This window comes from Centrocercus urophasianus, unplaced genomic scaffold (genome assembly GCF_019232065.1).
Source record: "Centrocercus urophasianus isolate 14NV4802_14NV808 unplaced genomic scaffold, USGS_Curo_1.0 seq_20, whole genome shotgun sequence".
In the NCBI taxonomy this organism is placed as follows: Eukaryota; Metazoa; Chordata; class Aves; order Galliformes; family Phasianidae; genus Centrocercus; species Centrocercus urophasianus.
In genome coordinates, this window is record NW_024884756.1 from 3,491,721 (window position 1) to 3,506,625 (window position 14,905).

The 14,905-nt window shown below is 37.7% G+C and overlaps 1 protein-coding gene across 1 annotated transcript in view; it reads right to left on the reverse strand.

Annotated features, from left to right (window-relative positions):
• Positions 1–14,905, reverse strand: part of SPAG16 (sperm associated antigen 16) — a 351,259-nt gene that overhangs the window by 320,817 nt on the left and 15,537 nt on the right. The window contains exons 6-9 of the mRNA XM_042822342.1: positions 11,649–11,756; positions 10,461–10,578; positions 9,107–9,176; positions 4,114–4,241 (exon numbers count right to left, since the gene is read on the reverse strand). Coding sequence (XP_042678276.1) covers positions 4,114–4,241; positions 9,107–9,176; positions 10,461–10,578; positions 11,649–11,756 — 424 coding nt within the window. The remainder of the gene's footprint in view (positions 1–4,113; positions 4,242–9,106; positions 9,177–10,460; positions 10,579–11,648; positions 11,757–14,905) is intronic.

Here is a 14,905-nt window from a genome sequence, read left to right on the forward strand (position 1 = left end):
TCTCTGTACATCTTTGGTTTGCACTGCAGTACAGCATTAAGCTATTTTGCAATGTGTCACTGTTGATTTATGCTAATTTTGTTTTATATAAAACAAACGCTAGATTCTATTCTAAAGAAACAGTATTTAATCAACTGCTCATTTTCATCTTGATCCACATTTGTACAGTTGACTGTTTTTGTAAAGGTAGAGTTCTGAACCTTTTCTTACATTGCCTTCCTCCCACCCCCCCAATAAATTCTCCAATGGGTCAAGTTTTGAATCGCACTCCTGTCCTCAGCTGCACTTACTGTTGCAGTCAAGCCCAAACAGAATAAATGGGTTTGCAAATTTAGTCAGAGTATTTCATTTCTCACGTCATTAATGAAAACATATCCCTGCAAATGCCTACTCGATACAGCTGTGTGTTATTTCCATCTGTCTTCCATTCATTAAGAAAGTTTTCATTAGGTCAAATTTCCACAGATGCGTGTAGGAATGACCCGAGAGACAGTAACCAAAGCTTTATTAAAAAACACAGACGGACTCACAATTAACAAGAAGATGTAAAGCAATAACATTTACTGCTTCTCCTCTACCCACAGCATCTCCTATTTCTTCTACGTGTGCAGACATTTCCACTTTTCCAATCAAGAATTCTTGGGAAATTTCAACTTCAATTACCAGTTTATAATTTCTTTTTACTTAGTTCCTCATCTGATATGCAGGCATGTATTTTCTTTCTCATACTCTTGAATGAAACCTTTCGTAATTCTATCTTCTTTGGGATCTGACTGGAAATCTATCCCAATAAAGGACCAGAGAAATAAGAACACCTGACTTATCTGTCACTTTTCTTCCCTCTACTGAAAATGAAATCAGTACCTTCTTGCTAATTTTACTGCAAACCCAAAATGATTGCCTATTTCATTTACCACCCTTTCTATTTCTCCAATTCCACTCCAATATGGCTTACGTATTTACGTATACCTTATAGTCACGCTCAATAATCTGATCAAGAAATCATTTATTTTAGCTTCTCTTCTGTTTCACAATACAGAAACAGTGGAGCTTCTAAATTTCGTACACTATCTTGCATACAACTGAGGAGAAAACTGAGTTTTGTGCATGCAAGCATGTGCTATTAGGACCCTAAGCCTTATGACTTACAAAAGCTAGCAGTTACTTATGATCACCGGATTTCACTTGTGTAATTTCTTTAACGTGCCACTCACCATAATTTCCAAATCCATTCCACAGAGACGGGTAACATCTCAGTCACCAGAAACATCTCGTGCCCCTTTTGATAAAGTTTTATACCAAATAAAATTCCAGAAAATGAAACTGCGTCATAATAGATTACGTGTGGAAATTGAAGCAACTTGATACAGAGAAGCTGCAATTGCCCTGCTAGTATAACTAACAGAAATCAAACAGAGAACATAGTCTGTGGGGAACCTGACAAAAATTAGTAAGAATAACATAAAACTGAAAAATTAAATTTGTAGCTAATAGTGGAAGTCAAATTATCAAAGCTTCCTTAATTTTAATGATCTGTAAGCGCATTTTAATTTATTTGAATGTTTAAAGCAGTACTCTCAGCTAATTAATAATCTAATAATATTGATGCTATCGATACTGGCTTTTTAAGAACTAGATAAGTAATCAGTTCAGCCTAATTGCCTGCTACTGGATGATTGCAGTCTCATAAAATAAGATTTCAAAATCAAAAGAATGCATCTCTCAAAAAAACTTCCAGTTGTTTTTTCACTACTTCAAGGATCAATTTCACCTCAAAGGGACATTAGCTTTTAAATTACACGTCAGCTAATACGGCATATTACAGTAACACAATACATGCCTGCCCTTCGAGTCAATGTTCTACCTCAGCTATGAGTCATATTTGCATCTACTTAGAAGTAAGCAGAGGCATTTCTTACATCATTATTTAGCTACAAGACACAGAAAAGACTTTAAATCATTTTGATTTCCATAGCTGTACAGCTAACACAAACATTTATAATTGTGGCTCAAGGATATAACTTCATGACAATCTATTTGCTTTCAACTACACTCCTTACTTCATTTGTGGTATAAAGCCTAAATTTAAATTTCTGTAAGCAATTCTACCCCCCAAAACACATTCAGAGAGCTACTGTCATCACTACAAACGAGAACAAAAATATTGTTTATAGTGTATTCTTTAATACAGACAAAGCCTCATTGAAATTGAGCACTATATGAAAAAAGCTAAGTCACACTGAAGAGACAGTCAAATTGAGCTGATCTTTTGATATGGGCCAAAGGAGATGAGGCAGCATATACAAGTTCTATTCCAAACGTCACATAAATTGACCTGAAGAGGGCAGGGGGCTCATTTACTCCCAATCCTTTCCATGGGAACAAACACTTTGCAAGCCAAAATGTTTAGCACAAATATGCTATTTATAAAGTTAATAGATTAGTACCATAATTCAATAAGTGCACACTACAGAACAAAGTTGTGAGAGTGCGTTTGTTTTTAGCAATCTTAACTTGCCCCATACAGCTTCACCATTTCCTCTGATGTTTATGTGAAGTGGGAAAAAAACAACCCATGTGATACAATTCTCAGAACCAATCCGTTATTAACCTCATACTAAAATCTAAAATCCATCAGTCAAGACAAAAATCCAGCACACTCAAACTATTTTCTGATGTCTTATTTCTGGACTTGCTCCAGTTTTTTAATCCATTGATTAAATAAAGACATCTGGGCCTCTTAAGAGTCTTTTGGGAACCTAAGATCTGCAGAAGCACAGATGCTTGCCAGAACCAGTCAACTAACAGTGCTCATGAATTTCAAGAGCAAGAGCAAGCCAGACAGGCAGACTACCTGAGTTTATATATTCTGGGGGCAAAACATTAACTCCACTAAAATTTACTATAAAAGTAGTGATGACTTCAGTAGGAGCAGGAACAAAAATGGGATTCTGTAAGCCAAGAAATATTCATCTGTTCACAAGTCAAAACGAAAGAAAGGGCCATCTAAGAGTCTGAGATGAACACTTCTAAGCAGTGGTGAAGAACACAGAAGGTGAAAGGGACTGGCAGGTGACTCAGTAATACTCAACGAGTAATAGGTGGGCAAACAGTAGAGATGGAGTTACTTCCATGAGAAGTGTTTTAAAAGCAAGACTATGTATAAAAAATTTGGAGACATTGAAAAGGGATGAAAAAAGAAATTCATCGATATATATTTCTTAAAGCAGAATTACACTGCTGGTATCAACAAAATAAATGCTCTCAAAAAAAAAAAAAAAAAAAGATAAAATGTACAAAAAACTAGAGACGTATCTTAGAAGAGATATGAAAGCCTCAAGTTGGTTCTCATTACAACACCCTAAACAGATATAGTGTTGTGCTTTCTGCAGAAACATATCAACCCTAACAGTGGTTCCCAAACGAGAAAAATAAGCCAGAGCAACATTTCTAAGAGCCTAAAAATTCCACATTTTAGAATGTTTACCTCGATCTGTACTATTATAGAGCCCCCAAATGTAACTTTAAAATCAAGAAAGAAAGAAATAAACCAAGTAAAGAAAACAACTGTTCCAACAACTAGAAAAATTCTGTTGGGAATTCTTTTTTGTACAACCTGCAAAATGTAACAGCAGCACATCTTGGTACACTCAAGTTAAGAAAATACCAGGGTCAATTAATAATTCACCTTGTTTTTCTTCCTTTCACTACCCTAGATCTAATACCATTTAAAAAACAGTTGAAACAAGTTGAAATGCTTGAGAAGTCTTACGGAACACATCGAGATTTCTCCCAAATTACAGAAAACACAGCACAATATGCATTAATAGGCAGTGCTCTTTGTGGGGTGACGACATCAGGCTTTTGAAAAGTAGTTTGCTGGCCTCAGCTCATAAGAGGCTCTATCATTCCCTGAAAAATTACTCCCCATAGAATCTCACGTTAAAAAATTAGAATTTGATACCTACTGATCTACTTATGTTCATGAAATATCTGTCACCACGGAATAGACCGCTTTCAGCCACGTTGGACAACATCTTCCACCACAGCTTACTCATCATATCTAGCATAGGTTACATTAGATACTGAACAGCTAAAAAGAAAGGTGCATACCTTTGGATATCTCCTCTTCTCTGAATCTTGAACCGGACCAGCATCAAGCATTTTTTGCTGCCTTGCCTCCTGAAGAGCTTTCTGAGTGGAACCTTCCAAACCCTTCTTCCTTTCACATTCATGGCCAGCTATAAAACAAAACCCAAGGTAAGTGTCATCACGTTTTTTCACTTCCCTGAAAAATGTCTCTTGATATCAACTAGACATAAAAAGTTTCAGCAGAAACTCTGCTTTAAATAGAAAGATATCCAAGGTTACTGCAACATACATTTTAAGTATTCCAAGAAGCCATATAACTAACAATCCATTAATTGCTTTGGTGGGACCTATTTCAGTTTAAATAATAGGTAGCTCCGATTTCGCCCTCAAAACATTGCAATAATTTTGAATCTTTCTGTACAGGACACAGTCACAATAAAATGGATGCCATTCATCATCTCACTGCATCCTACCTAATATCTACCACAAACGTATTCCTCTGATTTACAACTTACATTGCTTTTTACTTCTTTGCCCTTTCTCACAACACACCTTTCAAACAAGCAATTACTTACACATGGACAACAGCACAGAAATCCTAAGCAGTTAAAGTAGCTGTAAATTGTCAGAATAGGTGGTAGGGAATAGGAGGAAAGATATGGCTCACATGTACCACCACACAGCAAATCCGCCAGTAACCAGCAGAAGAGATAGCATTCTTCAACACCCTCAGCAGTGGCAGCTTCCATGCATCTGAGTACAGTCCATTTCTATCTTTGTACCTAGTTACAACAGCCTGCACCATGTACACACAATAAGAAAACGTGCAATTCCAACAGGATTTGGACAGCTATATTGCTCCAGAAACAGATTACACAGCTAAAATCCAAGTTGAAACAACTGAAGTTAACGCCACACGTCTAAATGTTTACAAGACAATGTGAGTAAAACCTCGACCACAAAATGGATGCTTTGTCTTTATAGAGGAAAAAAGAAATGAGAAAACCCTCTCTACTGTTACTAGTTGTTGGTGACCCTGCCCACAGCAGGAGGGCTGAAATTAGATCATCTTTGAGGTCCTTTTCAACCCAGGCCATTCTATGATTCTCTTGAGACAAAAATAATGGATTTAAAAAGTAAAAAAATTTCCTATATATCAAAACAAAGTAAAATTAATTCATACAAACAGCTGTGCCTGGTCTGACAAAATATCTCTATTCTCACTGCTTCGGAAGTTAAATCTACTATCACAGACACCTTAAATAACTTTCTGTCTGAGAAACTGCATAATGGAAAACACTTTCCTAAGCAAACACTTCCTCCCTCACTCAGCAACTGCTACCCGTGGGGCCTCTGAAACGCACATATTTGTAAATGAACACAGAGTTACCATAGTTGAAGGGCTCTGAAATCTGAAGCCATCCAACAACAAGAAGCCAAACTGCATTGAACCATTAGGATTGCATTAAGAGGAGAACAGCTTGTCTTCGTAGATCTTGTATTCTGATTGCACCGCAGCTAGAACTGGGACAACTAGGTTTAACTACTTTAGCCAGTGGCTTTTAAATTTCTTTTTACATGACCTTCTAAGAGCAATTACAGCAGATCGAAGAAAGGAAAAGAACAGTTATCAGGCTCAGCAATGAGGCAGTTCAACCATGACTAAAGAAGCTCACAGAGTTCAACTTTTGAATATAATTGGGTAATAAATAAGCAGTTCCTGTTCTCAGAAAATTCAAGAAACACACTGAGCAAATAACAGCTCTACAAGATGTTCAGAGAACCAGTTGTTAGAATAGCACGCAGCCAGGTTTATAAGTAAACCATGACCAAAATAGCTTAGTTCTTTCAAGCAAAAGTGTTTATTTTTATTTTTTTCCTTACAGAACCACTTAACATTATGCCTTGATCCACAAGTAAGGATGCAAATGATCTGTTAATATCTATCAATATCCTAAAAAATAATAATAAAAATAAAATTAAAAAAAAATGTGAATGCTCTTTGATAACTAGATGTCTCTATGTATGATCATGGCACCATTTTTCTGAACGGCTTTAATGCAAGTGTTCTTGCAAAAAAACATCCAAACCTTTTTAAAAATTATCTCAAAACATAAAATCAAATTACACCAATTTATCTTTCAGAACTGACTTCCGAGTGCAAGTAGAAAGATTCTACCAAATGGCCAAGTCCTAATCATGAGCACAAATTAATTTCTCCATAACTGTTAACTGTTCTTCCTGTCAACTCCAAACACAGCGAGTGAACAGAAAACAAAGCCTTAAACTGGTAAGCATTTAAAAAACACTTGAAGATGACCAGCTCTTGAAGATTTGGGTACAAGCACTGTTTGCAAAGCTAAATAGCAGTCTGACTGGCAGCAGGACAAAAAGAAACAAACTAAAGAACACCTAGTAAATAAATTAAATTACATGCTCTGTATCACAGATGCTAGCTCATTCCATTATTTGAAAAGCATCAGGCTAAAGGTAGCTACATCAAACACCTACGTAAAATACCCAGAACTGCTGTCCTAAACTTGCATTAAATTCTCTTACTTTCACTTCTACCTAGCTGCCACATACACGTTTATAAGAAGCAGCTTCCCTTTGTCCTCAATTATAAGGTGCACAGTTCACACTGAAAGCAAACAACCCACAATGGATTGCTTGTGCTGAACCTCACTGCTGCTATTCAGAACTTCTAACTCTCCACCAGTTTCCAACCTAGGTACTAGCCACCTTCAATGCCCTCCAGCCAAAATCACTGTTCCAGGTGTTACACTGCCAAGCTACTGTGTGGGAAAAAAGCAGCAGCAGTGATAGGCAACCTCCTGCTGCCAGGCAAACAGCCATCCTCACACCTCCAAGCTCCGTGCTGCAATGAAAGCAGACAGCTGGCCAGAAGAGGCACCTCACCTTGGCAAACTTGCCAACCTGAGTGCTCACTGACTTCTAACTGAAACGTACCGATGTACGAAGTACCCAAGTCCTGAAGAGATGGGAACTGGAAAAAATAATGCAGCCGTATGCCTCTTTACAGCAGAGACTTGCCAGCCCAACAGCACCGGTTCCTTCTGAATTAAGAACTTAAATTCAGAGAAAAACGCAGCAAACATCTCCCCAGTATGCATGCACCGCTGCTGCTCAAGGTTTCAATTGCACCATCACATGAATAAGAATTCAAGAGGCTACAGAAAGTATCTGAACCAGAGAATATCACCCACTGAGACGTGAGTGTGACCTACAGAGCGCAGTAAGAATTACGTAATATTAGAGGGCAAAGTGTTGGCTAGAAACCAACTGAAATACTGCTTAATTTGCAATACACAGGGTATGAGGAAAATTAAAGCTTGTATAAGCATGTGGGTGGCTGATGAGCTTAATCATTTATGCTGGAGACCAAATGTTTTATTTTATTTTTTTTTTTTTAATTTCTTCATTTATAAAGTGCTCCCCTGCTTGTCACTTTCTGGTATTATTAAGTGCTCTCAAGATTTCTGAAGAATAAACAAGAACTGCGAGCAGCCAGAGAGCAGTTTTTGGATTCACTCAGATAACAAATGAGAGCATGTGTAGTGGGGAAGGGACAGATAGAGCATCTATAAAGCAAAACACTAGCATGGGGAAGAACCCACAATATATATTTGCAAACTGAGTACAATGAAAAGCTGAACGCTATGTGCCCTCCTCCTAAACTAACAAAACAAAAAGCCCAGTCTCTACCTCACTGTCTCAAGTGGAATGAAAATGAGTTCAGCTCATTCCAGCAGCACACAGGTTTGTATCTTCAGTTGTAACAAGATTTAAAGATGAGGGGAGAGCACATCCCACAGGCACAGCCACACATAGAAATTCTGGGGGCCCAAAATGCACCTTGCTGAGAAATACAATATTATTTCATACAAAAAAGGCATTGGAATCCAAAAACCAGGAAGACGGCAGTTTTAACGGATAAAATAAATAATTACAGAAGGGTTTTTTTTTGTTTTTTTGTTTTTTTTGTTTGTTTGTTTGTTTTTAATTTAAAAGCTATTTGCTTCTATATTATATAAAAATTATAGCTTAGTTTATACCAGTAAGTCCGCAGAATCCTTCCAGGTCCATACAGAAATAAAAACGAGTATGCTCTTTATCTAAACAGAAGAGATATTTGGGTGTGCTTCAAGGGACTTCTTTAAGCCCTAATTGCAGGAAATGATTCACTGGAAAGCTGCACGGTACGTAACACTGCCATGATTGAGAAGTTCTGAGTTCTCTAATGTCAAATCTGAAGCACTGCTCATAACAGAAGCTACGTGCAAAACACCCTTCCCCTACGAATGCTCTGTTGTCAAAGAGAGTAGCGCTTACTGCTTCCCTTTATCATCTCATCTACTTTCACGAGTCTTCTTTAAACCTGTTTTCTTTCAGACTTCTCTCTCTCCATCCAATTCGACTGAAATTGGAAGCAGGTACAAAATCATTAGCGGCAGAGGTGCTCACAAATATGTGGTAGCACAGACTTCACTTACCTAGCAAACCAGAGGACAATAAAGTGCCAAAAATTTTTTTTGTGATAAGAGTTAGGAAAAGTTAATAATGAAGCATTTATTCAAAGCAACAGGGAAGTTGTTTGAAGCCATATCATACAGCTAAAGACATACACTAGATACACTAGTATTTTCAAAATGTTCCCATAGCACCACATATACCTTCTTACAGGGAACTAAAACAAACAAACAAACCCACTCATTAAAAGAAGAGTATTAATAGATAAAATAACACAATCAGACCACACAGATTCCTAATATTAAGGCCTTCCATAATCATATTCATGTTGTCATGAGCAGCCCCACTGTCCTCAGCCTGAAAAAATATTCACATTGTAAAGTTGCTGCTCAGTCACCAAGACAGCTGATAAAACTGTTTACAGTGTTAGTGCTTTTAATGTACTGTTACACCAGATTTTGTAACGCACCGCAACAAGAAAAAGCTCCTGATCAGCGTGAGTTTGTTGTTAGAAATACTCTACCTTTTTTTGCAGGAATCTGAATTGCACATCCGGACTCTAAATTATGTAATACAGCTTGTAAACCTGTAACCTAAAGTAGAGCAGAGGAGAGAACAAGAGGAGGTTACATGAACTCTGATTTTGCTGTGTTCACAACACACGTCACTGATATCTGCTTAAGCTCCATGCATTTGTTTTTATTTTCTCTAAGTTAAAAACATTAAATTTAATTCTAGATTTTGGAAACGCCCAACACAACGGTGTGATACAAGACAAGCCATCCACAATTTCTCAAAGTACTTCTATTATTTTCTTAAAACAAAGCAGCCACGTGTAATTTTTGGGACCAATACCTACTAGCAGCTTTTAACCACTGCTATCACTGGTCTTAAATTCCAAGGTACAATATGACATGCAGCTTTACCATAAAAATATCACAAAATAAGGTGCTGTTACAAAAACACCATCGCTCCAGAATTCTTACAGTTCATACAGGATAGCTCTTTATATCCCTGAGATTCCACAGCACTGGAACTACGTTATGTTTTGTATTCCTGAGTCAGAATAACTACATTTGGACAGTAACCTTTCTTTTTCTTTAACACGTCGTCTTTTATTTATTGAACACTTTTAAAGTAAGCCCCCAGGTGACCTGAGCAAACCAGGAGGCAGAGGAAAGGAGGAAATGAGAGATGAGAACTATTAGAAGAGAGCGTCAGTATGTTGAATTCCTTTCATGTCACCCACGTACAGCTGATGCTACTGTTGAAATGCAGTGCATTTTCAGAGTTTCTTTTTTCCTTCTAAGCAAACAACCTATTAGCTAAACATGGCAAAGATAATTTTCTGTTCTTTGCCCATCCTATCTGTGCTTATAGTACCGTCTGCTAATGGAATGGAATGTCACGTATACCAACCTATACATCAATTAAGATCACAGAAGCAAAACAGTACTCCATTATTCCTGGCACAAAATCTCTGGTACCTACTAGTTAGGAAAAAATACAACTAGGAGAAAAATAAATAAATAGCAGTAAAATTAAGAGATTTCTAAAAAGTATAGATGAAAACATATGAATCTGTAGTAATAACACACCTTTCCTCAATCTGTTGACAAAGAATGAACGTGCAGCAGCTGCACATCACTTAGCACTGCTCTTCAAGCATTGGCAACAAATGAGAACTACTACCTAGAGCACTAAGATTCACATATTTTCAGTATTAACATATTACCAAATAAAATGGAACTCACTAAAATATCCTGCTTCAAGCTATCACATAAAGCAAGTTGTTCTACCACAAATATTCTATTTATCAAATTATTTACCAAAAGCACTTCGTACAGCTTCGCAAGTAGAGGCTACCATCATTTTACCTGCCCAACCGCTCTGTCCCTCTCCAAACCAGTTAACATCTTCTGCCTCAGTGCAGACTGGTATTTCTCAGTCAGCTGCTTCAGCACTGGCTCATACGAAGCATAATGCGCCTTCAGCCTGTGAACAAGAAGAGACAAATGCTTCCTCAAACTTCTCCAGACTACTGACTAAGATCCTAATCCAGGCAAAATGGGTAATATGGTGACCATTTGTTACCTGCAGTGAACGCTATGTTTAGAATATTAACCACTTCAATTCCTCAGACCAAACTAAAGTCAGATATATAATCTCTCAAGAGAAACTGCTCAGCGCAAAGCTGACATACAGAGTCAGTGAACAGTGCTCTCCTGCATTAATACATATGGATTTGAAAGTTAAATGCATAGAACTCATAGCTTCTGTTGCACGTAATGATAACAATAGCGACAGGCCAGAATTCCAGGAAATGTTTGGAGCTGTGGGTATAAAGCACCCTACGGTTTTGCTTTAAAACTAATAAATGGGCAGAAATGTGCAAAAAGATTCTAGACTCAGCTCCTCCAGCTGGCCCAATGATTTTCATATGGATAACATACAAGACGTACTTGTTGAGAGAAAGAGACACAGAAGTAAACTGAGCTCTATTATGCTTTCTGAATGTCAGAATGATGAAATTAAATTTCCTAGCATGAATTAGTTTAACTCAATACCAACGGCCTAGTTTGGGCTTTTTTGCAATCAAAGCATCATAATAAGTTTCACATAACCAGCTTTACTTCAGCACTTTAAATGCCTCTACATTATCTTATTTCCAGGTGTATCAGGTGAAGAGAAATAGGAAATGTCCTAAAAACCTGGTGGGAGACCAAGCTGGGAAAGGCATTAGTCATAAGCCAGGACTAAGAAAGGAATAGCTTATCTCATTCCAAAGGTGAGGGCTCCCTGGGAGTTTCTGGTGAGAAGTGATCTCCCAACAGAGATGTTCCCTTCTCAGCTACCAGTCCTTAAATGAGGTTACAGAGGGGCAGCCTCTGGGTCCACACTTGAGGTCATGCAAGTGAATGCTCTCACTTGTGCTCCTGGGGCAAGCCATGCCTCGACACCAGATGCTCAATCACTGGTTCAGTCCATGACCTAACAGTTCCCACACATCAAGTAAGAACTGAAGATGTTATTTTTACATTAAGCAAAATCCTTTTGTTTTTTACCTTTTAATGTCACATATGAGCCTGTTTTTCTCCTGGACCACTCGCTTATGGTGCATCCTATGGAAGTCACGTTCTTTCTGCACTTTTAGGAAAGCCTCTTTTGCTTTGCTGCATGTGAACAGAAAATGCATGAGAAATGTATTAGCTTCCTCCCACTGTGTGCTGAATTCACACAGAATACATATTCAGATATGCACATATATACTGTATCCAAGTGTGAGACCTGCTAGTATGCCCTGTGGTAAAAAAGAAAAATACACTTCGAGGTTTTCTGCTGCTTAGTGGCATACAAAACCATGGAGACTCTTCACCTCATGACCTTTCCTCCGTTCTTTTAGGTGGAATCCATAGGGATTCTGGCATTATAAACCTCAGAGTTAGCAGGACGTATCGGACAGACACAGACAGATGGAGAAGTGCCCTGGTGCCCTATAAATACATGTGGTTAGAGCGTTTCTGGAAGAAAACTACACTAGAAAAGTTCTAGGCTCTACCCAACAGCATGCAGCCTATTCCCAGGTGCTACCCTCTGTACATCACAGCAGGCAGGAAAAGATCAATTTCAAAATTAACTGCAAACATACCAAAAACCTGTTTTTCTTTAAGCATATTCTACATACAGCCAGGGGACAGACACTTTCCTCTGTAAACTTAAAATACCCCTCTGCATATTTACTATATAAGGATTCTCCTCGCTCTTACTTATGTGTATTTGGTAGGAAAGATTAGTACATGCATTATTAAATTACAAAGGCAGCTTGAAATTACCTTGCACAGAAATCGGATATTTGCTCTTTGCAGAAATAAAGCTCATTTCATCCTCAACAGAGGAGTGGAATTGTTAGGAAAACCACTGTGACAAGAGTGCATGCAAAAATTACAGGTCCAGAAACATGACCTGTAAGTATTACATATAAAATGCCTTGTATTTAATAGTACAAATAATATATATTCACTATATGTGCACATTTGCTTTATTTACTACCGATAGAAACTATCATATTTATATGTGAATCACTGCTTGTAGCAGCAACAGTCAAAAAGACCTGAAGAAAAGCACAGTGTGGATTTAATGACAGTGTATAGCAGTCAAAGCTGACAGAGAAATGCAAACAGGCAGGAATTCCCCTGCAGAAACCACTAGAAAAAGACTCCATAAAGCTGCAGACACATACATAGCTTTGTGTACACACACACTACAGTTGTGAAACAGAATAACTTGGAACACTGACATAGGGATATAAAGTACAGATTAACGATTCTGCTGAAACTCATGAGGATGGCAAACAAATTGAGAGGTAAATGAATCACCACTGATTTTAGTACAGTTCCGCGAAACGCCTCCATCGTAACACCATCACATAAAATGTGACTTGCCGTAAGACCTGCAATACAAAACCCAGTCCTTCTAAGCTAAGCAGATGGCTTGGTTGAGATACACGTCAGAGACCGCACGCCTATCCGCTTAAACTCCTCTCAAGCAGTTTGTTATAAATGGCAGAAGAAGGCAGAGCTCAATAAAACCAAGTAGGGATTTTCAAAGGTAAGTCTCGTGCCTTGTTCCAACAAAACTCATGTGGAAGCCAGTTGTCCAAGATGCTGAAAGATGCAGCCTTAGGAATATTCATCAACATAAAGAGAATGTTACAAAGTGTATCTCCTCCTGCTTTTATGGAATCTATCTAGCATCAAGAACGTTAAAAGTACCACATAATTAAAGACGTAAGTTTAAGTATGGTGCACAACATGAAAGTGTGAACCTTCTGTATTTTTTCATGGTGTAAATGAATAAACAAGTGCAGCATTGTGAACATTTTGGCAGAGAGGTAGGAATCAACTGATTTTACTGCTGGTGATAGCAGCAATAGCAATAATCAATACGTTTTCCTAGACTGCTTTGTTTTTAACCATTGCACTGCCTGTGACTTGTGAGCATGTTTCCAAAACTCAAGGCACAAAGCTACCTGCAAATATTTTCATCTCCTAATTGGTATTTGTGTACTTATAAAATGCACTGACAGAGACCCTAAGCAATTTTCATTCCATCTACTAAATAAATTCCTAATAGTTTAAAGAATTTCTATCACAGCAGTCCATACGACTAATGCAATCTTACAATTGATTTCTCATCACGTTGTCTACCTATACATTTAAACACAGAAGCAAGAAAAGGATCTGGTCACAGGAAAATATCAAGGCACTTAAAATTAGAGAGCCAGAGTTTAACGTAGTTATGAACTCATAATTCATTATTCACCTCACAACCAAAGAGTGTTACTGTAACATTAAATTCTTGCATGACAAATCATCACTGAAGAAAACCAATTAAATCAGTTTACTTTGAGAGCCAACAATTTCTAGAGATAATGTTTTCAGGTGTTTCTTGTGTATTAGGAAGAATATCTAGGTCACTATTGGAGAAATATTATAGCAGACAGCATCCCTTATCAAAGGATCAGAGAGCTGTGGCTTTCAAGATGAAACTAAACGGAGTACACTTCAGTATATCTTCACTATTGTTACACAACAAACCTATTCCTACCTGAATATACCTGTTTTTAGTAATTTATTTCAACGTTACTAGAAAATCTAAGCTTTAAGGGAATGGCTGATTTATTTCTTTTAATATATACATCTGAGGGATTTTGTTATATTTCAAGACAACTTCAGATATTGGACAATCTGTTAGACACGTACACTTGCTGCATACAGTCTGTTAGGTCAGCTGTCATTTTCCCTATAAACAACAAAAAGTCACAGTGAAACACAACCGACAGACTGAAATCCATTCTATTTGCTTGCTGCTTGTCATGCAATCACGTAAATGCTACATTAATACACCCAAAATTGCATTTCCCTTCTAAACACCCTTCCACCAGTTGTTGAACAACATTATTGCAGAAGGGAACTGCTTTACAGCCATTTAACCTGGGCCCCCATACTGCTTTCAGTCCCAACACGGCCTCTTTTCAGCTGAAGGTTGTCAAGAGTAGCAAGCTCAGAAATACCGAATGTGATTAAAAGCTTGACAGCACTGCATTCTGACCATGAAAGCTTTCTGATAAATCCACATGGCAAAATACAAGTCTTTCTTTGAAATGACATCATCATTTTTTAACCAGTCAAATCAGCATCTATTCAGAGCTCTTAGGCATCCTGATGCGAGTGCAAGTTGGTGAATTCTTTCTCACAATATTAGAAAACCCGAGTTGTCCTCTAGGTAATTTTGACTCCTGACAAATACTAGCTTTATCAAA